At 57.5% G+C, this 21,227-nt stretch overlaps 2 protein-coding genes across 7 annotated transcripts in view; one reads left to right on the forward strand and one right to left on the reverse strand.

Moving 5' to 3' along the window:
• Positions 1 to 9,003, forward strand: part of HPS4 (HPS4 biogenesis of lysosomal organelles complex 3 subunit 2) — a 26,914-nt gene extending 17,911 nt beyond the window's left edge. For 4 of the 5 annotated variants that reach the window (XM_006055570.4, XM_006055571.4, XM_044930006.2 and 1 more), the window contains 4 exons: positions 366 to 1,194; positions 5,284 to 5,416; positions 5,833 to 5,941; positions 7,743 to 9,003. In XM_006055570.4, the coding sequence (XP_006055632.4) occupies positions 366 to 1,194; positions 5,284 to 5,416; positions 5,833 to 5,941; positions 7,743 to 7,914 (1,243 nt within the window). In that variant the 3' untranslated portion in view covers positions 7,915 to 9,003. The other variant, XM_044930004.2, reaches the window with a different exon arrangement.
• A 5,341-nt stretch (positions 9,004 to 14,344) lies between these two features.
• Positions 14,345 to 21,227, reverse strand: part of ASPHD2 (aspartate beta-hydroxylase domain containing 2) — a 32,558-nt gene continuing 25,675 nt past the window's right edge. For both annotated transcript variants that reach the window (XM_044930007.2, XM_025267426.3), the window contains exons 3-4: positions 16,644 to 16,757; positions 14,345 to 16,134 (exon numbers count right to left, since the gene is read on the reverse strand). In XM_044930007.2, the coding sequence (XP_044785942.1) occupies positions 16,025 to 16,134; positions 16,644 to 16,757 (224 nt within the window). In that variant the 3' untranslated portion in view covers positions 14,345 to 16,024. The remainder of the gene's footprint in view (positions 16,135 to 16,643; positions 16,758 to 21,227) is intronic.

Raw genomic sequence — 21,227 nt, forward strand, 5'->3', positions numbered from 1 at the left:
AGTGAGATGAGCGTAGGTTTCAGATCTGAGATCCGTGGCTTACCTGCTGTGTGACCGTGGGAAAGTCCATTCCCTGCCCTAGCCTCAGTTTTTCCATCTGTAAAATGGATCCAGTAATGTCTACGTCTTGGGTTCATCGTGAAAGGTGGAAACAGCACACGTGCAGCACCCGTATAGGACCTGACTGGCAGTTAACCTGCAGACGTGGGTGCGTCTGATCCAGGGGGCTCTGCCGTTCCCAGCAGGTGACCCTGGTGTCACCGCGTGGCGCCACATGGCGCCAGTGCCTGTTATTTGTAAGGAAGCTGCTTTCGTCCCCCGGGCACGGCCTTGCCCACACTCAGTCATCTGCCCTTCCTCACCAGTGCTGCGGCGCCTCCAGCCAGGCTCCAGGAGCCCTCAGCTGCCCCGAAAGAAAATGGCCCCAGACACGCGGGCTCCAAGGCTCAGACCTCGACGACCACACCTAAACCCCCGTCTCCTGATGCCGCCTTGGCAGATGGCAGCAGGGAGCACGGACACTGGTCCGGCCCTGACCTGAAGAGCACACCGCCCGCAATGCAGCACTGCACTGCTGCGGGCAAGGGTTCAGCCTTGTTCGCGGGGAACGGGGACCTGGACTTGTCTGAAATCCACATCCCAGAGGCTCAGAAAACAGAAGCACCCTCAGGCCATCCTGCTGCAGACGGCGGGGGTCCTGGTTGCGAGGAATCTGTCCACAACCCTGGCAGTCCCGAAGCCAAGCCACCCGGGGCCCTGTCCCTGGGCCACCTCCCCGCCTCCGCTCCTGAGGTGGTCCCCCAGAACGGAGCCCTCGAGCAGCCCAAAGACCTTCCTGGTGACGGCAGCCAAGCCCCCGTCCCCAGGGAAGACCATGTCCCCGGCAGGACGAGCGGGCTTGGGCGGGCACCTGGCTTGGATTTGAGGCAGAGGGGCACTGAGCTGCCCCTGGAGGAACACGGTGGGGAGCAGCGCCACAGTGGGGCTCCTGAGGGCTGCTTGACCCCTGGCCTGGACTCCACAGACCCCTCAGATGAAGGCCCCTATGCAAACAGAGCCGCGTCCAGGGTGCTCCCGGCCTCCCGTGAGGGGCTCGTGCGGATGAGCCTCTACACGCACAGCGTCAAGGGCCTGGTGCTGTTGCTGCTGGCCGAGGAGCCGCTGCTGGGGGACCGCGTGGCCGTGGAGGAGCTGGTGAGTGTGCAGCGGGCTGGGGATGTGGGGCTCAGCCATCAGCTGCATGGCCCGGTACAAACGCCCTTATTTATATGGTGGGGTGGAGGGGGTGCCTACCTCCCTGTTTGTGGGCAGCGGGCGTTCGGTGCCAAGCACAGAGCCAAGTGCAAAGGCAGCCACTAGAGCTGCCCTCTCCAGCTTCCCCACTTTCTCAGGCTCTCTGGTTCATAGTGAGCTGGGAGGGTGCTGGACGCTGACCACAAATGGCCTCGCCCCGCCCAGCAGCCCTCGTCTCTGTGGCCGGAGTCCGCACGTGTCACCACCTGGGTTGGGTTTCTCCGCGAGCCCCAATTCCCATCCGTCTGAAGCTCCTTTCTAGGAGCCTGGGCCCTCTGAAATGCTGACTGTCTCCAGAAGGCGCCACTCAAACCCGTGCAGCTCTCCCCCCACGCCTAGAGGCTCACTGACCTCCGGGCTGGGGTCCACGCTGGATCCAGTTGCCATAGTAACAGCTCTGCTTTAGTTGCCAGGGAAGCAGTGGTGGTAAGAACAGCACGTTGAGACTGCTGCAGGGTGAACGGCATCCTGGGGCTCGCCGTGTTTCTGTTCTTCAATCTATATTATGCTAAGCCCATCTTATTAGCATGCAGGGCCCGTGACCCTCTGTAAAGGAGCGGGTCTCCCTTGGAATGCAGTGGAGGAGGGAAGGCGGGTCCCCGCACGGACCCCTCCCACACCTGCCTGGCCCCTCCCCTTTTCCCAGGCCCCTCTCTCCACCTCCGTCCCCCTGGCTCTGACCGACCTCCCCCCCCACCCCGCCTCATTATAACAGCTCGGGGACCAGGGATGCAGTTCCACACGTCCATCCGCACCCCTCCCCCCACACCTCGGTCTCATGGTCTGTTCGGCTTAGCGCCCAGCTCAGATGAGGCCCCCCAAGATAAAAAGAAAAACCAGCACGGGCTGCTCAGAGAGGAGGTAAATTAGGGTTCATGCTGCATTTGCTGTATGTAAATAATTTACATCTGCTACTTCCGCCAAGCCTTGAACAGCACTGGGGCCCGGCACGGTGACGCCCATCTCACCCTGAAGTAGCAATGGAGACCTAGCTAATGCACAGGGCGGGTCCACACCTCTTGCTTGTTTCCTGGCCTCCACCCCGACCCCTCTGTCCCCCGTGGACCTGACCATGGCCTGGCAGGTGGGAAGGTGAAGTACTGAAGGCCTGCCTTCTGTGGCCCTCTTTACGTGGACACGGCACTTGGTCTGTCACGGCCCATCCTGGTGTCAGGACAGTGACCTCCCTGGGCTTTCACGGACAGGAGGGTTTGGGGTCGGGGAGGAGAGAGAACACAGCTTTACAGAAAAGGAGAACCAGTCTTTCCTAAAAAGAGAAGGGTGTAACAGACTTTGATCAGCTTGCTGGTTTGAGAGGAGAGTCAGCTGATCAGACCGGGAGGCCGTCTCCTTTATAACTGGCAGAGAGCTTTCACTGCCTTTCAGTCTGGACCTGCACACAAAACAGTTGACCTGATTTCCCCCCTGGACTCGCTGCTGCTGTCAGAAAAGCCAGGCCCCACCCCCAGCCTGGTGCACGACAGCAGAGATGTGACCATGAGCGCAGTCCCCCCGGGAAGGACATGTTGCCATGGCTCCATGTCGTTTTGCCATCACGTCTTTGCGTGGACCAGCTGCCACCATTTCTGCTTGCTGAGGGTGGGTCAGGGCACTGGGTGACCGGGGTGAGCAAGGAGCAGCCAGGGAGAGGGCCCCCTAGTTCAGAGGGAGCAGAGTCGGCTTCTCCCACCAGGGGGCAGCAGAGAGCCACCGACAGTTTCCTGCTCAGAACCCCGAGATTGGCTCAGTGACTTTCAGCCACAGTGATGGGATCAGTTATTTATTGCTACAACAGGACGGGGAGCTGTGCACGTGGAGTAGATGAGGCCTGAGGTTAGTGTGTTGGCAGAAAATAGAAAAAACGCTCCTCTCCCCTGAAACGCGTGCTTCTGAGCACATGTGTCCCTGCAGCGACTCGTCTGCGTGTTTGGGGGCGCTGACAGCGACCCACTAGCTTTGCCGTGGACCGGAAGGCAGGGGGTCCCGGCACAGCCTCAGCTCCGTGCCCCCTAGCGTGTTGTGCAGGTCACGTATGTGGTAGCGTGTCTCGGGGTTGGCAGACTCTAATGTGAAGGGATACACAGCAGATGTATTCTGTACCACTCTTCCCCTCTGCTGTTACAACACAAAACCCACCATGAACATATGTGAACTGGGGCTGTGTTCCAGCACACTGTTATGGACACAAAAATTGGAACTTCATATAATTTCACATCACAATATTATTCTTTTGACTTTATTTTTTCTAACCATATAAAAATATAAAAACCAATCTTAGTTCTCAGGCTATAAAAATAGTCCACAGGCCATGTTTCCTACCCCTGGTCCAAGCAGGGGACGCTGCCTGTCCTCCTGGACACTGCCTGTCATTCACACCTGTGACCAAGTCACAGCCTGCAGCTGATGGTGCTCGCGATCCAGTCACCAGGTGGCTGTTGGCCGGGCACCTCCTGGGAGCCAGGCTGGCTGCTGGGCCCTGGGGACACCACGTAAACCTTGTAGCCAGACCTAATGCCTGAGTTTCATTTCTGCAACATGGGCCAGAAATGCTACTTTAAGTCCAGGATGCTCCCCAAGATAACAGCTGAGCTTTCTGACATTCACCTCAGAGCATTCTCTCTGCATCGCTGTACCTTCTTATTGCGCTTAGTGTTTTGCACAGCTGTTGTGAAATAAGTCAACCCACAGACAAGTCTTGTTAGTCCAGGGACGGGTGCTCATGGAAGAGATTCCGCTTCTTCAAGGACGATGATTTTCATATTCTTGACTTCAGGAAAACGCCTCCCTCCAGGGAGCACTTTAGAATAGACAGAGTGTACATATGTTATTTGACTTCCGCAGGTCAGCAATGATATTCCTCTTTTGCAGATGAAAAGAACAAGGTGCAAAAACGTCTGTAACTGGCCCTGATGGTCTGGCTAGGAAGAGGCTGAGCCCCGGGCTCGTTCACCTGGGCACTAGCCACTGTCTCCTGGTGACTTAAGTAGCCCCCCCAGGGCGGCCCCAGGGGGCCCTATATCAGGCTGAGTCCATCGGGTGTGACATCCCTGCTTGATGGGCCCCAAACAGAGCTCAGCCGTTGGTCATTGGAAAATGTCTTTGTGGGAAAACAGATTGAAGAGTGAAGTTCATGCTATATCGTTAGGTCGCAAAACTAGCCTCAGTCGTCCTTTACGGTCTGATGCCCATCTTTAGCTTATAAACAACTTGTACGAAAGGGGGCAGTCCTGTGTTCCCATGGCACCTGCACGTGACATCCCCCCGGGAGGCAATGGAACATAGAGGTGCCTGGGCCTCAGCTCCGCACGGCCTTCCTCAGCCGGGTCCTTCCCTGGGCCAGGGAGCGGAGAGCCGCCCGTTCGCACCCTTGGTCCCCTCGGGTTCCTGGGAGGGAGGGGGCCGCGCTGCACGCGCGGATGACGTCCTGACATCTCGGTCCGGCTGAGACGCACGGGGTGGGGACGCGGTGCACGGGGTGGGGATGCGGCGCGGCGGCAGTGTGGTGAGGAGGGGACGGGCCGCCTGCCAGCAGCTCTGCCTGGATGCTGAGGTTCTGGGCTGTTCTTGGCTTTTTTTTCTTTTTACCCCTTTTACTTTTCGGCTTCCCTCTATGTTCTCATTTCTCTACAAGTTTGAAGAGGTCTCTCTCTGGTGGCTCAGACGGTAAAGAATCTGCCTGCAATGTTGTAGACCGGGGTTCGATCCCTGGGTCGGGAAGATCCCCTGGAGAAGGGAATGGCAACCCACTCCGGTATTCCTGCCTGGAGAATTCCATGGACAGAGGAGCCTAGTGGGCTACAGTCCACGGGGTCGCAAAGAGTCAGACACGACTGAGCGATGAACGCTTTGAAGAGGTTTAGGACCTCAGGGCAGAAGTCAGGACCTTTCCAAACACGGGTCCTAGCACCCGTGGTGCTAAGTCGGGCTGCCAGGCAGCTCTCCCCGGGTGGCCTGCTGAGTGGTGGCGGCCTGTCCCTTCCCGCCCCGCAGTACCACGGCAGCCTGGCGTCCCTCAACGGGCTGGAGGTGCACCTGAGCGAGACGCTGCCCCGGGACCAGGCGGCCCCCGCGACCAGAACCTACAGCTTCGCACACTACGACCGCGTCCAGAACTTGCTGGCAGGTAAGGCCCACCTCCGGGAGGTGGAGCGGGGCAGTCAGCACCCAGGCCCAGGTCCCTGGTTGGTGGGGAGGTGCCCTGTGGTCAGGATGCTCTTTCTCTCGTGGAGCCCAGCTCCCACTGGGTTTAACTACTCTCGGCAAACTTTTCCCGGCTGCTCTCTTGCCCTTTCTCCAACGTTTTGAGAGAAGCACCCGCGTCCGGACTGTCTGTGATGGGGTCGCCTCCCGACTTGGACACCCTTGTGCTGAGACAAGTGTTGACCACCATCAGGGGCAGCGAGAGGGCCCAGCACCCCGGCCTCCTTCCCACTGCCTCTGGGGCCTCACTTCATCCCAGCTTTTGGTGGTTCTGGGTTTGGGGGTACTGGGGGGCGGTGCTCTGCCACGCATGATGACTTCCGTGTCCTCTTCTGGAAGCCAACCTGCCACAGGTGACCACAGCGCAGGACCGCCGCTTCCTCCAGGCTGTCAGCCTAATGCATTCCGACTTCGCCCGGGTGCCCACTCTGTACGAGGTGACCGTCAGGTGAGTGTTCCCTGGCTGCTCCCAGCCCTGCCCCCTGGGTCCCTGGCAGAGCCTCACTCACAACCGGATGAAGACCAGTGCAAGGACCAGCCCGGGCCTCCCCTGACCCGCCCCGCAGGCTGCTGTCACCCACCCTCGGGCTTCCCTGAGTCCTGTACATGCCGGGTCCCTTCCTGGGGCTCGGGCTGCTACAGACACTGAGGGACAGCAGGGAGGGGACCCAAGGCCCTCCCCACCTCGGTGCTTCCATCAGTCAGTGGGGGCGGAGAACGGGCTGTCATCTGTCTTCCAACTGGACAAGTCCCACATGCTCCTGACCACAACATCCAGATGTCCTCCCCTCAAAGGTCTCCCAAGGGCAGCATGTCCTCCCCTCACCAGCGTGCCCCCAGGGTGCCCACAGTCAGCAGTATGGTGTATCTTAGCCCAGGTTTTCTTGGTATCAGGGGGTTTTTTTGCACATAAGAGGTGCTGCTGCTCAGTCGCGTCTGACTCTTGTGACCCCGTGGACTGTAGCCACCAGGCTCCTCTGTCCATGGGGTTCTCCAGGCAGGAATACTGGAGTGGCTTGCCATTCCCTTCTCCAGGGGATCTTTCCAATACAGGGATCGAACCCCTCATCTCCTGCACTGGCAGGCAAGGATTCTTCACCCCTGAGCCACTGCGGAAGCCCGTATAAAAGACAGATGATCAGTATTTTTTATTATTTTACCGGTCTTCTTAAAAAAAAAAACTGGAGCACACGCACTTGCTGTTTTTTAAGTTCCTTTTTCACTTTGTTGCGTGTCTGGAACACCTTCCGGCCAGCAGGTCTAGACCTATTAATTAGTGGCATTTACAGTCTTTAACCAACTAAACTCTACTTTTTCTCTCTACATGCATCTCTTATGAAACCAGTAGCAGAAAAGGCAAGTTAGAGGGTCAGAAGGGGCGTGCCTGCTGTGTGTGTGTTGGCGTGTGTGTACGGTACTGGGGAGTGGGTTGGTCGAGTACCTTCTTTGTAACCTCATTTCACAGACGTGGAGACTGAAACACAAGGACGCAGTAGGGTGAATGAGTCGCCCCAGGTCAGGGGCCGAGTCGGGATTTGAGCCCAGGTGGCTCGTCTCCGCGGCGCGCGCCCCTGCACACAGGCTTGTGGTTGGGGCGTGTGTGTGTGTGCAGTGTAGTTCAGAGGCAGGGTGTGGGGTGTGGGCTCTGGGCCTGGCCGACCAGGTTCTAACGTCTGCAGCTGCCACACAGGGCTGTGGGCGTTTCTGCTGCCCAGCGCTGTCTCCAGCCAATATTTCTGTGTATCTTTCCACAATAAATGTGCCTCCTCTGGCTTTAAGTCAGAGCTGCCCACGCTGGCAACCCAGACCCACCCCCCACCTGTGGACCTGCAGCATCTCACCTTCCTCAGAGCTGAGACTTTTCGTGGTGGGATACATAGCTCATTTGAGTAACAGTAATAGAAACAACAGCCTCCGTTTCCTAACCATCTCACCACGGGCTCAGCGATTTGTATCTGTTCCTACTCACTTACTCCGTGAAGTCTCAGTGAGGGAATTTACCGCTGTCTTGTCCATTCTTCTGATGAGAAAGCTGAGACTCCCACAGCCAGAAGTCTCAGGGCTGCGGGGAGCACCCAGGTTGTGTGGGACCTCCAGACCCATGCTCGGAACCCCGAGGCGCCCCTTCTCTGTGGCCACAGTGACTGGGCCCGGGCTCGTCCTGCTGGGCCAGAGACCTTGCGGGGTCTCTGGGGTCTGAGGTCTGCATAGCGGTGGACTGTGGTCTCCTGTCTCCCCACCCCCACCAGGAACGCCTCCACGGCTGTGTACGCCTGCTGCAACCCCGTTCAGGAAACCTACTTCCAGCAGCTGGCCACGGCGGCGCGGAGCTCTGGCTTCCCGAACCCGCAGGACGGCGCCTTCGGCCTCCAGGGCAAAGCCAAGCAGAAGCTGCTGAAGCACGGGGTGAACCTGCTCTGAACTGTGGGTCGCTCCTGACCCCCGCGGGTGACTCTCAAATCAAACCCCAGCAAAGGAAGTGCTGCCTTGTTAAGTGGAAGAGCTCCTCTGTTTTACTTTCCCTGGAATAGTCCTCTTTTTTAGGACTGCAGTATTTGAGTATCTGTTACTCCTTCTGTGGATCAGGGCTGGAGGGGGTCGTTCCTCGGGTTGGCAGACCTAGAGCTTGTGGTAAAGAACTTGACAGCGTGGGTGGCGTGGGGGCCAGGGTGGGGCCATGGCTCCTTCCACCCCGGGGGCCCGGGGTCAGTCACTCCCCCATTACACAGAGCCTAGGGTGCCTGACGTTTCCTGGAGCTGCTCCACCCCGGCCTGACTCGTACACAGAGACTGAGGCTAGTGTTTCTTCTAGAACCCTGCTATCCCTGGTCTAGAGTGCATGTCCCACGCCGTCTGCAGGGGGTGGGTCCGAGGTGACTGCACAGCCAGGAGATGGATCTGTTTGCAAGCAGACCGTGCGCCCACTTCTCAGGCTGTCTTCACCACGGTCCTCCTGGGGGGTCGGTGCACAGGAAGTGGTCGGGGATGCTGAGACTGCCTTGTCTGGATCTTCTGGATCACCCACAGAGGGGAGGGGACGATCTCGATGACATGAAAGGAGCCTGGGGCGCCGGGACACGGAAGTGGGTGATGACTGGCCAGGCCGGCCCCTTGGCTGGAAGTGGGTGGTGCTGCTGGTTGCTTTGAATGAGGGTCCCAAACAGGAGTTTCTAAAAGGTCTTGGAGCAGAAGCAGAGCTGCTTTTCAGAGAGGGGGATGCTGCGTGAGAGGGGACAGCATTCTGCACTGGCTGTTGCCAGGCCGGGGTAGGACTTAGGACATTGGTTCGGTGATGTTACGGTCCAACGTTCTGTGATGATATGATGTGAGTCACAGAATGAAAATATTTACCAAAATCCTAACCAGGTCTTTACCAGAAGCACCTAAGACTCCATGTGAGAACTGCAGCGTAACTTCATGCCAGTGAGCCAGTACCTCCCGTTTATGACCTGGGGTCTTTTTCTTGAAACAAGTTGCTAAGAGCTGAAAATAAAGTAGCCAAAAATGCTACTGAGTTCTAAGCACTGAGTTCTGATGGGGATACTTACGTATAGATGTACACGCATGTGTGTACTCTGCGTGGTCACCTTTTTGCCCTGCCTGATCCAGCCAGGCTAGGGAGGAAGGGCGTGTCAGCGCGGTCTGTGTGCGAGGGTCAGGGGCGGACAGCACCAGCCTCAGCGAGGCTGCACCGCACACCAGGCCCACAGCCCCCTTTTCTGTCACCTCTCTGGCGTCCCTCCTGCCCCTGGCTGGTCTAAGACGGTGAGCTTCCCAAATGAAGGAGGGCTGTAGCTGAAGCTAGGGAAATGCACGTTGTCCCACTTCTCTGCCGGACTGTCAGAGGAAAACCCATTTCGAGACCTGGGCGAGCCTCTGCAGGCACCTTCCCGTGACTGACGGACATAGAACCCATTCTCTTCCTGTCCTGTGGTATTTCTAAGCAGCCAGACTTGCCACCGATGCTCTAGAGTTGTGAGATCTGCAAGTCTTGAGGTTGGCGAAAATATGACCTGTTACGTGTTGATGCAGAGACAGAACTCGGAGCCCCCGAGCCCATGTTCATATCCCTGCCCTCAGCAGCTCGCTGAGTGCCTGGGTTCCAGGACACTTCCACACGAGATCTGCTTCACAAGGCAGCCTCCCGCCTATTCTGGGCCCTTCCCTAGGTGTCAGGCTACTGGCAGATCATCATCTTTGCTTTGCTTCCAGAAACCTCTTACCACCTCATTTCTTCAGGCTACTGTTGTGCTGAAAACACGTAAGATGCAGAATCCTGGTTCCGAGAGTCGGCGCTCAAGGCAGCCCAGTGCCTCCCTCTGAGTGGAGTCTGCACGTCACAGGAAGAGCGTGAGGTCCGCACAGCAAAGTGTGGGAGTAAGCCAACAGGGATTTGCCCGGTGGTCCAGTGGGTTAAGAATCTGCCTTGCAGTGAGGGGTACACAGGTTTGATCCCTGGTCGGGGAGCTAAGACCCCCGCAGAGCAACTGAGCCCGCGCGGCACGTGACTCCTGAGCCTGCAAGCCACAGCGCAAGTCCACGCACAACAACCAGAGATCTCACAGGCCGCAACCAAGACCTGATGCAGCCGAGTAAGTATCTTAGAAAGTCCGGAATTTCTCTGCTACAATTTCAGGACCTGACTCTCGCCCTTGAATGAGGGCTAGACCGAGTGCTTCGTTTTTAATGACCAGAATGTGGCTGTGACTTCTGAGGGTAGGTCACAAAACATCGCAGCTGCCCCTTCTCTCTCGGTCTACCTGTCATGGGGAGATGTCCCCGGGGTGGGGTCTCCTGCCCGTGGCCGTGTGAAGTGAGCCTCTTGGAGGCAGGTTGCCCAGTCCCAGTGGCCTCCACCAGACAACAGCAGGCCCTGCCTGTCCTCATCTGATTCAGCCCTATGAGAAACAGCCAGAACCATCAAGCAAAGCCACTTCAGAATCCCTAGCCCTCAGGAAGCACAGGGGATGATAAATGTGTGTTGTTTTAAGCCGCTCTTGGGGTCATTCATCACAGCAATAGATGGTGCGTATGCGTGTGAGCCTACATTTCATCTGCCCACCAGGCTCCTTACCGGCTTAGACCGTTTGGCCAAATGCCGGACAGTCTCAGTCCCAGATCCCAGCCCTGCCCTTCCCACCTAGAAGACCTACGCCGCACAACGAGGGAGGAAATGGAGCACTCACTCCCCTTCCTGCTCGTTCCTGCTGGAGCACACCCGCACCTTGCAAGTGGCCGAGGCGCTGGGCGAAGGAGAGCCTTGAAGCAGGGCAGTGACTTGATTTGCTCCTCACTGGAAACGTCCCTGGCTCCCCGATAGGTGAGAAGCACGGCAGGAGTGGAAACCTCATGCTGCCAGAGGCTGTGGACAGACGACGGAGGGAAACGGGCAGATTCAAGGACGACCTAGATCCCCCTCCTCTGCCTGCACTTGGGGCAGGTAGAAGGATGCGCCTGCTGTATGTGGGGCATGGTCTCCAGAGGGGAGAAGCCCCAGGGGAGAGAGGGGAGATCCCTGCCCCGAAGGAGTCCATGGCGCAAGCAGGAAACCAACGGCTGATGCCCTTGAGCCGTGCGCAACGCTAGCCTCCGTTCACCAACCAACACCCCCCCGCCCCTCCCGCCAAACACACCCCTGCACGCCCCACACCCCTTCACTGCGGACCTGTCCTGGAAAAAAGCAGCAGGAGGGGAAGCCCCTGTCCCCGACCCTGGGAGGGGGCAGGGTGTTAGGGCCACACCTGTCACCGTGGCTCAGAAAACAACAAGCCACGTTGGATGTTTTCTCAACACGGTCACTGAATCCGGGGAGCTTAAGGTGAAGATTCTCAGGGCTTCGCAGCTAAAGGACACTTCCTCTCTGTTTATTTTAAATGTCTGAACCACCTGGAACCCAGCTGCAGCTCTCCGGGGAACAAAACCCAGAGAGTCTTTTGAATCCTGTCAAGAGCCAAGAAGAGGCATTTCACGACTGCAGAGTGTGCTTGGGTCAGCTGAGTTCCAGCCCTCCCCTCTCCTCCCTGGGCTGAGGGCTCCCAGGGAGGGCATGGGGCAGGGGAGGGTGAACCTGGCCCTTTCTCGATTCCGTCTTCTCCACATGCTCGGAATTGGTCCCTACTCTCAACCGGCCCCAACCGGTTCCTGCGGCAGGAGGTGCACGCGGCTTTGGAGTCAAGAGACTAGGGTTCAAATATGGTTCTAGGACTTCGTGCTTCGGAAACTGGTTAATGTAATTCTCTGAACCTCAGCGTCTTCTTTTAAATGGAGAGGAGAGGTGATGTATGTGAAAGCGTGTCGTGTCGTGGGCCTTGAGAAAGTTGGGCTCAGTGTGTGTCCTGAGAAGGCAAATGCTCTCCCCAGCGGGGTACCTCTTTCTGCCGTGGAGAGAGAGGCCTGAATGCATGACAGAGTTCAAAAGCTTGGGGATGCTGAGCCATGAGCGCAGACAGCTGGCTTCTACATCTGGCTCATCCGCCAGCGCAACCTCATCCGTGTCCACTGCCCTCAGACCCTGTGTTTTCCCGTGTTTAGTGTGTAGCTGTCCCAGCTCCCCCTGGCAGGGCTCCAAGTATTACGGGATAATAACACATGTGACAGACTCTCCTAGAAGGCACAGTGCCATCTGTACTCAATGACGAAATGCACTCACCTTGCATTCAGGGTGGCAGGAATGGGCATTATGGGGAAGAGTGGATGATCTGAAGTTAGGACCACTGTGTGCACCTGGGAAGGAGGCAGAGAGTCTGTCAATCTCTGCGTGTGTTGCCTCCTGCCACCCAAAGCTGCTGGTGTATTTTTGCTGCCATCTGTCAGCAGCTCTAAAATACAAGGCCTCATTCTCTCCTGTCCCTGGTGTTAGCATCTGGTTAGTAAGATTCAGCAGGGACAAATATGTCATGGGGAGGCGAGGCAGCTGGCAGCAGGGCGTGATAATCCTTAAACACAGCACTCTGCACTGAGCCTTCGCTTATCGTGTTTACATTTTGAAAACATGTAGGGAGCGCTTCCCACCCACCCACAGCTCACCAAGATACTATCTTCCTGAAATCTCACTTTAATCCTAGGGAGGGAGCATCAGGCACAAAGTGGATCTGGACATCTGTGGAGCAACAGACAGAAACAACTTGGACATGAGTTAAAAGAGCATTTATTGGCTCGTGTGATGGAAAAGTCCAGAGGTAGGGCTGCTTCCAGGCAAAGCTCTATCAGGATTCAGGTATCTCCACAAGATGAGACCTGCTCTCCTCTGTGGGTTTCACTCACAGATTTTCTTCACACTGGATTCCCCACTCCCATCCCATCAACAGTTGCCTTTTTCTTAATGGTCCCAGGAAAGAACTGCAGTCCTGTGCCCAGCCCTGACCCAATCCCTGAGGACCTAAGAGTTTGGAAGGCTCTGATTGGTCAGATGTGGGTCATGTGCCCAGCCTTGACCCAATCCTAAGTACCCAGGAATCTGGAAAGCTCTGATTGGTCAGGTATGAGTTATATATGCCCAGTCTTGCAGCTGGGATTGGGTCAAGTCCTGAAAACGCAAGGACTGAGAATGGGAATGTTAACGCTCTTACAAGAGGCTCCTCAAAGTACTGTTGGAGGAGGGTGTTAGAAACGGTGGCTGTCCCCTACAGAACAAGGTTAGGAGGCCTGCCCAGCATCACAGGGACACAGCTCAGCCCCGACCCTCCAGCTGGCTGGTTTCACAGGCCTTATCATCTCTGCTACTCAGGGCAACGACGCTCAGCCCCAGCTACACAGGAGATTCAGCCCAGGAAATGAGCTGAAACAAAGAACAGGAATGCCTTGGAGGGGGGAGCGGGAGAAGGTACCAGTATTTCTCGACAGCCCCCCAGGTGACCATACTGTGTAAAGTCCAAAACCAATGAGTGAGGACTAACCTCCCCCTTTTCCGCCACACGCTGCAGGGCACTCGATGTCACCAAGGAGAGCTCAGAACCGAATTTAGGTAACTTTGGGGGATGATGAGCAGGTGCACAGAAGACCTGGGAGATGACCTTGTCACACTGAGCAACCGCTCTGGCTTAGCCAGCTGGGGCAGGCTGTCTCCGGGTGGAAGGTAGGGCTTCCTATCCAAAGCTGGGCGGGCAGGCCAGCTCCCCTCTCTTATCTTGGGCATCCCCTGCCGCGACGTGTGAATTACTTTAGCAATTGCCAAGTTGGCAACGCACCCTTCAAGGGAGTGAGAAACATCGTGGCCCGGAGCGCCAGGTGCTCTTCCCTCCGCTTGCTTGCCATGGTGGCCCGGCCAGCCTTGCTGTGAAGACACCCAGCAGCCGGGCAGCTCCAGGTCACCAGAGCCCTGGTCCCTCTTCTAAGTGGCAAGATTCAAAACGCAGCCGTCGAGGGTCTGGGCCCTGAGGTTAGACACAGGCAACGCGGCACCACTGGCCGCCTCTACCACTGGCCCGGTGAGTTCACCCAGTTCACCTGTTCCTCCCTAACTGCTCAGAACCCCCGCGGTGCCAGGAAGGGGACCGATGTCGCTGCGACTCCATTGTGAAGGACAGTGACTGGCCCAAGGGGACACGGGAGCGAGTTCCCCACACTGAGTCCTGACTCCTCAGTTTTTGTGAGGCAGGGTAGGGTCCTGGTTCTCTGCCTGGGGCTGAAGCCTGAAGTTCCTGAACATTCCATGGGTCCACTCCTTCCCCCACCCCCAGGATCAGAACTACACTTTGCTTCCTTCACTGCATGTGACCACCTTCAGGGGCCCCACCTGTCTCTGTGACATGATCCAGGAACCAAGAGCCTCCAGCTCATACGAGCCCCTCCCGGAGCTTCCGCCCAAGTCACGTCACACCACCTTCACCACACACTACCTTCACCACTTCACTCTGGTTTTCAGCAAGATCTTTTATTTACCTCCTGGTCCCCAGCCATGTCACAGGAGCACAGGCAGCTGGGGACGGGTGTGGGCTGCCGGCTTTGTAGACGGACAGCAGTCAGGATGCAGACAGATCATGCACCTCAGTGACTCTTTGACAAGAAACTGGAGGAGGAGAAGAAAGACTTCAGGTGGGGCAGAAATCTCTGCCCTTTCCTGCATCCTAATCGCTGAAAAAGATGTGTAGAAAGTGTACTCAAATGCAGACACGGTTTCTTTACGCTGGACCCAGACACGGGACAAACTGTGTTCCATGCCGCTCCATGGCTTTATCAGCCCAACTCTGCAATAATACATTATTCCAAAAACGCTTCTCTCGTGTGGTCGGTGGCGACTCCTTTACACATCGGCTGACATGGGGCCATTTCCAGACTTGGCGCCAGAACCCAGCCATGTCCTTCATAGGAGACCAACAAGCCAGGGCTGAGACTGTGGGTTCTTTGGGTCTGCAGGTCGCCCAGGGTCCTCACGAGCACACGCTGGCTTGAGGGGGGCCAGGGCCACACCCTTGTGCAGTGACAGGCACAAGGCCAATCCCAGTATGATCTCTGAGCCCAGCATTTGAACGTTTATGTACAGACAGACAAATGGAAAATCACAGGCAGCAGAACTCCAAAGCAAAAAACAGACACATCCTAGGCGGACCTACGATTCCCAGTTTTGCCAGATAAAGGCTTTTCCAGAACGTCCCTGGAGGAGGGAGGCCTTGCTTGCCCCACCTTGGCGCCCATGGGCCAGCCTGGTGGTCTGAATGCTCAGCGCCGTGGACTCCACACAGCTCAAGTGGGGAACCTCCCGGGCCCGGTTTGGCAGTAGGGCTTCTGTAGGCAGTGAGGTAAGCGAATCACGCGTTCAGAGGCTGATCTGAGGGAGCCCCGGCTGGGCTCTCGAAAGAGAAGACGCCAACCCCGGCTCTGTTCGGAAAGCCACGTTTACAGAGAAGCCTCTGGTCCCGCCAGCCCAAGGCTCTTGCCGTGAGCGAGCTCACGGGGCTCGGGGTGAGATGAGCGATGGTGGGTTGGCCCTGCCCCTGACCAGGGCCACCCTGCCCATGCCGCAGCCGGCCGGGGCTGGGTGGCGATGCTGGCCGCAGACTGCGCCCTGCCCCGGGGCAGCGGAAGGGCCCCCTGGTGACCGTAACAGCAGCAGAGGCCGTGTTCGCTAGCTCTCTGCGTCGCAGTTTTTTGGTTGTTTTTTGTGTTTTTTTTTTCCTCTTAAGATGACCACAAGATTTACATTATTACATTCAGACAAGTAACCGTTTGGCGACTCTACTTCAGAGCACTGACAAGACCAAGTAGCAGCGCGCGTGACACCAGACGACAGGGACACCGGGTCTCGTCGCAGAGCAAAGGAACGCGCTTTTAGGCAGAAAGGAATCGCAGAAGCAAACGATGGGAAGGGGGAAAAATTCTAAGGAAATACAAGCTGGAAATTCCCTATTGTTCAATAACCAAAGGAAAAAGGGACCCAATGTGATCTTAAAAAACAAAAGTCCCAAATGCCAGCTCTCGGTTGAGGCAGGTTTCTGAGCATGGGGTCCAAACGGGGCCAGGGGGCTGGGCCGCACCCCCGTCTGCCCAGGCAGACCCACTGTCTCTCCTGGCGACTCCAGCGCGACCAACGTTCTCATCGTCCCGGAGCAAAGATGAAATCCAGGGCCTGCCGCTCGGCTGCCGCGACGTGTGGGTGCCACAGATCCACCATGAAAACTACCCGCGGGCCGTCCTCCGCCGAACCTGGGGGAGGGGAGGGGAGGGCAGGGCGGCGACAGAGGAGAGGGTCAAAGCGCCCTGAGCCAGGACCCCGGCAGAGATGGACCCGCGCGGGCAGCGACCCCTCCTGCCCCCTGGCACAGAGCGCAGGCTTGCCTTCTCTCTGAACAAACCCTAGGAGAGGGCCCCAGAAGGTTCAGAGCAGAGCGCAGAGCACGTTTAGGGAAGGAAAGCTACTGCGTGCGCTCCTCCCTGGCAGACCCACGACATCTGTCCAAGCCCACAGAATGGACGACAGCAAGGGTCAACCCTTGTGTCAACTATGACGCGGCCACCGTGCACAAACGTGCCACAGCCACGCAAAATGTTAAAGGGAAAACGTGTGGGGGAAGGCCACATCAAGGGGCAAGCATTCTGGACTTTCTGCTCAGTTTTTCTGGAAACCACAAACAGCTCTAAAGAGATAAAATTGAAGTATATATAAGCATATATATGTATGTATGTAAAGGCGGCCACAGCAGACAGGCACTCACCTTCGTGGAACGCGGTGTGCAGGAAGGAATCATCGAAGAGGAGGCAGCGGCCTTCTGCCCAGCACTGCGGCTCCCCTCCCACAACCAGTTCACAGCCGCTTGGAGTTTTCAGACCTGGGGGAGAGGAGACAGGAGAGGATGAAGAGGGGCAGGGCCAGGATGCTGGAAGTCAGGAGGGCAGCCTTTGGGGGGACACTCTACTTCCGAAGCCCCACCTTCTCCCCCCTCACCCCTCGGGAGCCCCGATTGGAGGGGGCACGGGGCACAGTTTGCTAGGACAGAGCCAGGCTGTGCACCCAGATCCCCACTGTGTTCCCTAGAAAAGCTCCCTCCTCCCGTGGCTTAATCTGCTCTGGGCCAGGGATGCCTCTGATGAAAGCACAGGCCAACCGAGGCTTACACCTCACCTCGAGACTCCTGAAGCCCACCCGTGGGACCCCTAGAGGTCGAGGGAGGTGGGATCAGACCTCCACCTCTGCGAGAGGCAAGGGCTACTCCAGCTGAGAGTAAAGACACTAAGACCCTCACGGTGCCCCCACCTTGGGGTCCATTGCAAGGCCCGAGCATGGCATGTTCACATGCCAAGTTTCCCCAGCCTCACTCTGGGGAGCCGGAGACACCCCTAAAGAAACGTCGAGCTTTGAGAGGTAACAGACTGACACCCTCAGAGAGGGAGCCGTTGTGTTCAACACAAGCGCGGGGTGGGGGGCTCGGGTATATAACCGCGGACACGGGGTCTGGTTGAAATGCTGCTGTGCGTGCCTGTTCACGCCCCCATATCCAGCCCGAGGATCTAAAGGGCGCCGGGCCCCTGGCACTCTGGTCGCCTAGGCACCCCGTAGCCACCTAACTGATTCAGAAGAGGGTGAGTGGGCCCAACCTGGGAGGCAGCAGGCCCTGCAAGAGGCGCTGGCATGGTGAGGTTCTGTCTCCAGCATCCCAGCCTGACAATCACTACCCTGGCCAGTCGGCACCCACCACTGTGATTTAATGTCCCCCTGAGGATTTCATGTAGCCCCTGAACCACAAATGGATGGCTCCAGGAAGCATGGATGGAGGCAGAATTGAAATAGAGGCCGTGAGGAGGAGAGGGCAAGACAGAGGACCTGGGGTCAGACAACCACCTTTACGTGCTAGGTGACTGAGCAAATCACTCCACCTTTCTGGGCCGTAGCTCTTCATCTGTAAAGAGGGGCCGTGGGCATACTTGCCTTCCAGGCTGTGTGACCACTGTCCTTGCTACCAACCACTGAAGACTTACTGTGAGCAGGGGTTTGCATTAAACACACACTTTACAGACATCACTTCACATGCTTTCCAGATCAGCAACTGAGCCTTAGAGAAGTTCAGTGACCAGCTGGGAGTGCTATTCAGTCCTGCGGGAACTGAAATTCGAGCCCCAGTCTGTCTGGCTCCCGGGAACAGGCTGGTCTAACACTAGACGGTGATGAATTGTGAGCTGACACGTCAGTAGCAGTGATGCTAAGTTTGGTTGTCAATTTCCCCGCAGACGGTCAGTTTCAGCTCTCAACAGTACATTCACTGGATCAGCTGACATCGTCCATTCTGCCTCGGGAACCACCCTCTCCCACTACTGTGACAACTGCTGGGGGGAGGTCAGGGTCGTCAAGGGGTTCAGCCTGCCACTCACTGGCCCTGATGGAGAGCCCCGCGGGCCACACCCTTCCGTGTCCCCTCACTGCTTGGTTGGGTGCAAAAGGCCTTTAGGAATGGGTGGCTCTCTGCAGGGACAGTCCACCCCAGGGTTTCGGAAAGGAGCTCCCCTCTCTCTGGGTAGTGATTCACTACCAGTCCCCACAGTACAACAGAAAGACAGCCTGGCTTGTGCTTCCCAGCCCCAGTTCCCTCTCCTCCGCCTCCCTCCCCTGTTCCCCAGTCTCCCTGCGGCCTACCATCCCCGCCGACTGCCAGAGCCAGCCTGGCTGGCAGGAACAATCAGCACCCCCACAGACAGAGCATCTGGGTGGCTCCTGGGGATAGACAGGCCCCCACGCTGCCTCGGCGGTCCTGCGTCCCCGGCCTCTCTGGCTCAGGGCTTGCTGCTGTGTCTCCACTGCCCACGAATGGAGACGAGAGACAGGAGAAAGGGCTCTGTCCAGCGAGGCCCTGCCTCAGGAGGCTGGCAGCTGGCCTGCAGGGTGGGCAAGGCAGACACAAGCTGACCCACTTGCATCACCCATCCAGACGGCTAAGAACACCAACAACACTCACGAAGGGACGAGAGCCTGACTGGGCTTCCTGACGAGAATGTGGACACACACGTGTATTTTCCTCTACCCTTTCCTGCGGGCCGGGCACCTGCCTCCTGGCTAACATCTGCCTAGTTAGTTCCAGAGGCGGTTCCCTGGAGGTCTGTGGTAGTGGCTGGAGACACTGTGGCCCCTACACGCTGCGGGGTGATGGCTGGGCAGCGTGGAGAGGGGTTAAGTGATGCCACGTCTAGTGGAAGCTTGGAGCAGGCTCGGCAAACTTGTGCCAACTGGAGGCGCTGGGGCTGCGGTCACACAGAGAAACGACACCCCCAGTCCCCATGAGAACAGAAGGCAGCAAAGGAGGCGGGCATGTGTGTGCAGTTCCAGGGCACAGTCCTGGAACCGCAGGGGCCTCCCCACGACGGCCAGGTTAACTGGTGGAGGGGTGGCCACCGGCACGCACCAGGCCCTCCCTGCCTCTGACCTCATTCTCCGGACCCCCCAGTCAACACATAAGGTCACGTGAGTCTCACACACCCTGTTTCCTTTCTGGGTGGATCATGTAGGCAGGAAACAGGGCTACCCAGCCCTGGCACTCGCCCTGGCCACGGCACAGCCCACACTGGTGGGCCGCCTTCCAGCACCGCCTGCTGTCCAGGGTGACACGGGTGACCCAGTTTCTCTGGTGGCAGGCGGCACTCGGGGAGGGGGATGACAGGTCATAAAGAGGCCCGTGCAGACACGTATCACAAACACGCGCGTGTACACGGCACCGATACACAACAGGCATTAATACCCAGGGGGCGGATCCTGGGTGTTCTTGCCACCAGCCCTTCCTACTCACGCTGCCCGGAGTTCTGCCTCAGATGCCCTTCCCTACACATCGCTCTGAAGCTTTCAAAAGACAAGGAGAACCTTTAAGAAGAACAGCATTGCTCCCTGTGCCCACAGCCTCAATTCCTCGGTCTGACGGGGGGGCCCCTGTGGTTTGCTCCCACCTACCGGGCCAAGCTCAGCCCACCAGCAGACTTCCCTTCCCCCAGGGACGGCTCTTCCCTCGCTCCACCTGAGTGGTCCTGGGGTCCCACAGGGTCAGACCCTTCTCCCCAGAGCAGCCAACCTGCAGCACCCGGGTCCCCTGAGCTCAGAGCACATCCCAGTGCGTCACACAGACCATACTGACCATGACCATCACTTAAGATGATCATCTCACATCTCTGATTAACCACAGCCCCCTTTACCTGACTGCCCTCCACCTGCCAAGCACTTAACACACAGGACATATCCTCCTAACTGTCCAAACAGCCCCCCAGCTGGGTACTACCCCCACTGCTGCTGCTGCTGAATCACTTCAGTCATGTCCGACTCTGTGCAACCCCAGAGACGGCAGCCCACCAGGATGCCCTGTCCCTGGGATTCTCCGGGCAAGAAGACTGGAGTGGGTTGCCATTTCCTTCTCCAATGCATGAAAGTGAAAAGTGAAAGTGAAGTCGCTCAGTCGTGTCCGACCCTCAGCGACCCCATGGTCTGCAGCCTTCCAGGCTCCTCCATCCATGGGATTTTCCAGGCAAGAGTACTGGAGTGGGGTGCCATTGCCTTCTCCATAGAGAGGAGAAAACAGAGGCGCAGCTTCAGAGCCTACCCAAGGCCGCTTGGCAAAAGGGCTAAGCCAGCATCTGAGTCCAGGTGTGTGTGCTTCCGGAGTCTGCACATTTTCTGCTGTCTCCTGGGGGCGGGACCACGTTCCATGGATTAGCTTTTCACACTGCCCCACACACCGTTTGAGCATTAAGGTCCTCGCTGCCCTTTATCGAACGTTGTTACGCGCCAGGCGCTGTGTCAGGTGCCCATGGAAGATGTCACTCTGTTGAAACCTCTCAACATTCCTGCGAGTACCATCTGCTCATCCTACAGATGTGGAGGCTGAAGCCCAGAGAGATACAATTACTACGCAAAGTCTCACAGCCAGCCATGAAGCCAGGCCACTCCCTCCAGGGCCCCGATCGTGTCCTGCTTTTACTCTTGAAATACGCAAAACGATGTCAACTGCCTGAATCTAATTTTCTTTTTCTTTGAAGCAGTAAAGCCCTCTGTCCAATCCTCACAGACAGAGCACAGGAGGACAGAGGGGCCCAGGGGAGAGGGGCTCAGGCCCCCGGCAGCCCCGAGGTCCCGTGCGAAGCCCAGTTCTGATCCCCCTGCTCCAGCCCATCCTGGGCTCCTCCACGTGCTTGTCCCCCCTCCGCGCCACAGCTGGGGCGGTCACACCGCTAAGCTGGGCCTCGCCCAGGCTCTTCTGGTGTGGGATACTAACCTGTGGCACTGTTGCCCTGGTAACCAACATGTTATCTCGACTCACCGGGGAGGAAGC

This window comes from Bubalus bubalis, chromosome 17, assembly GCF_019923935.1.
Source record: "Bubalus bubalis isolate 160015118507 breed Murrah chromosome 17, NDDB_SH_1, whole genome shotgun sequence".
NCBI classification, from domain to species: domain Eukaryota; kingdom Metazoa; phylum Chordata; class Mammalia; order Artiodactyla; family Bovidae; genus Bubalus; species Bubalus bubalis.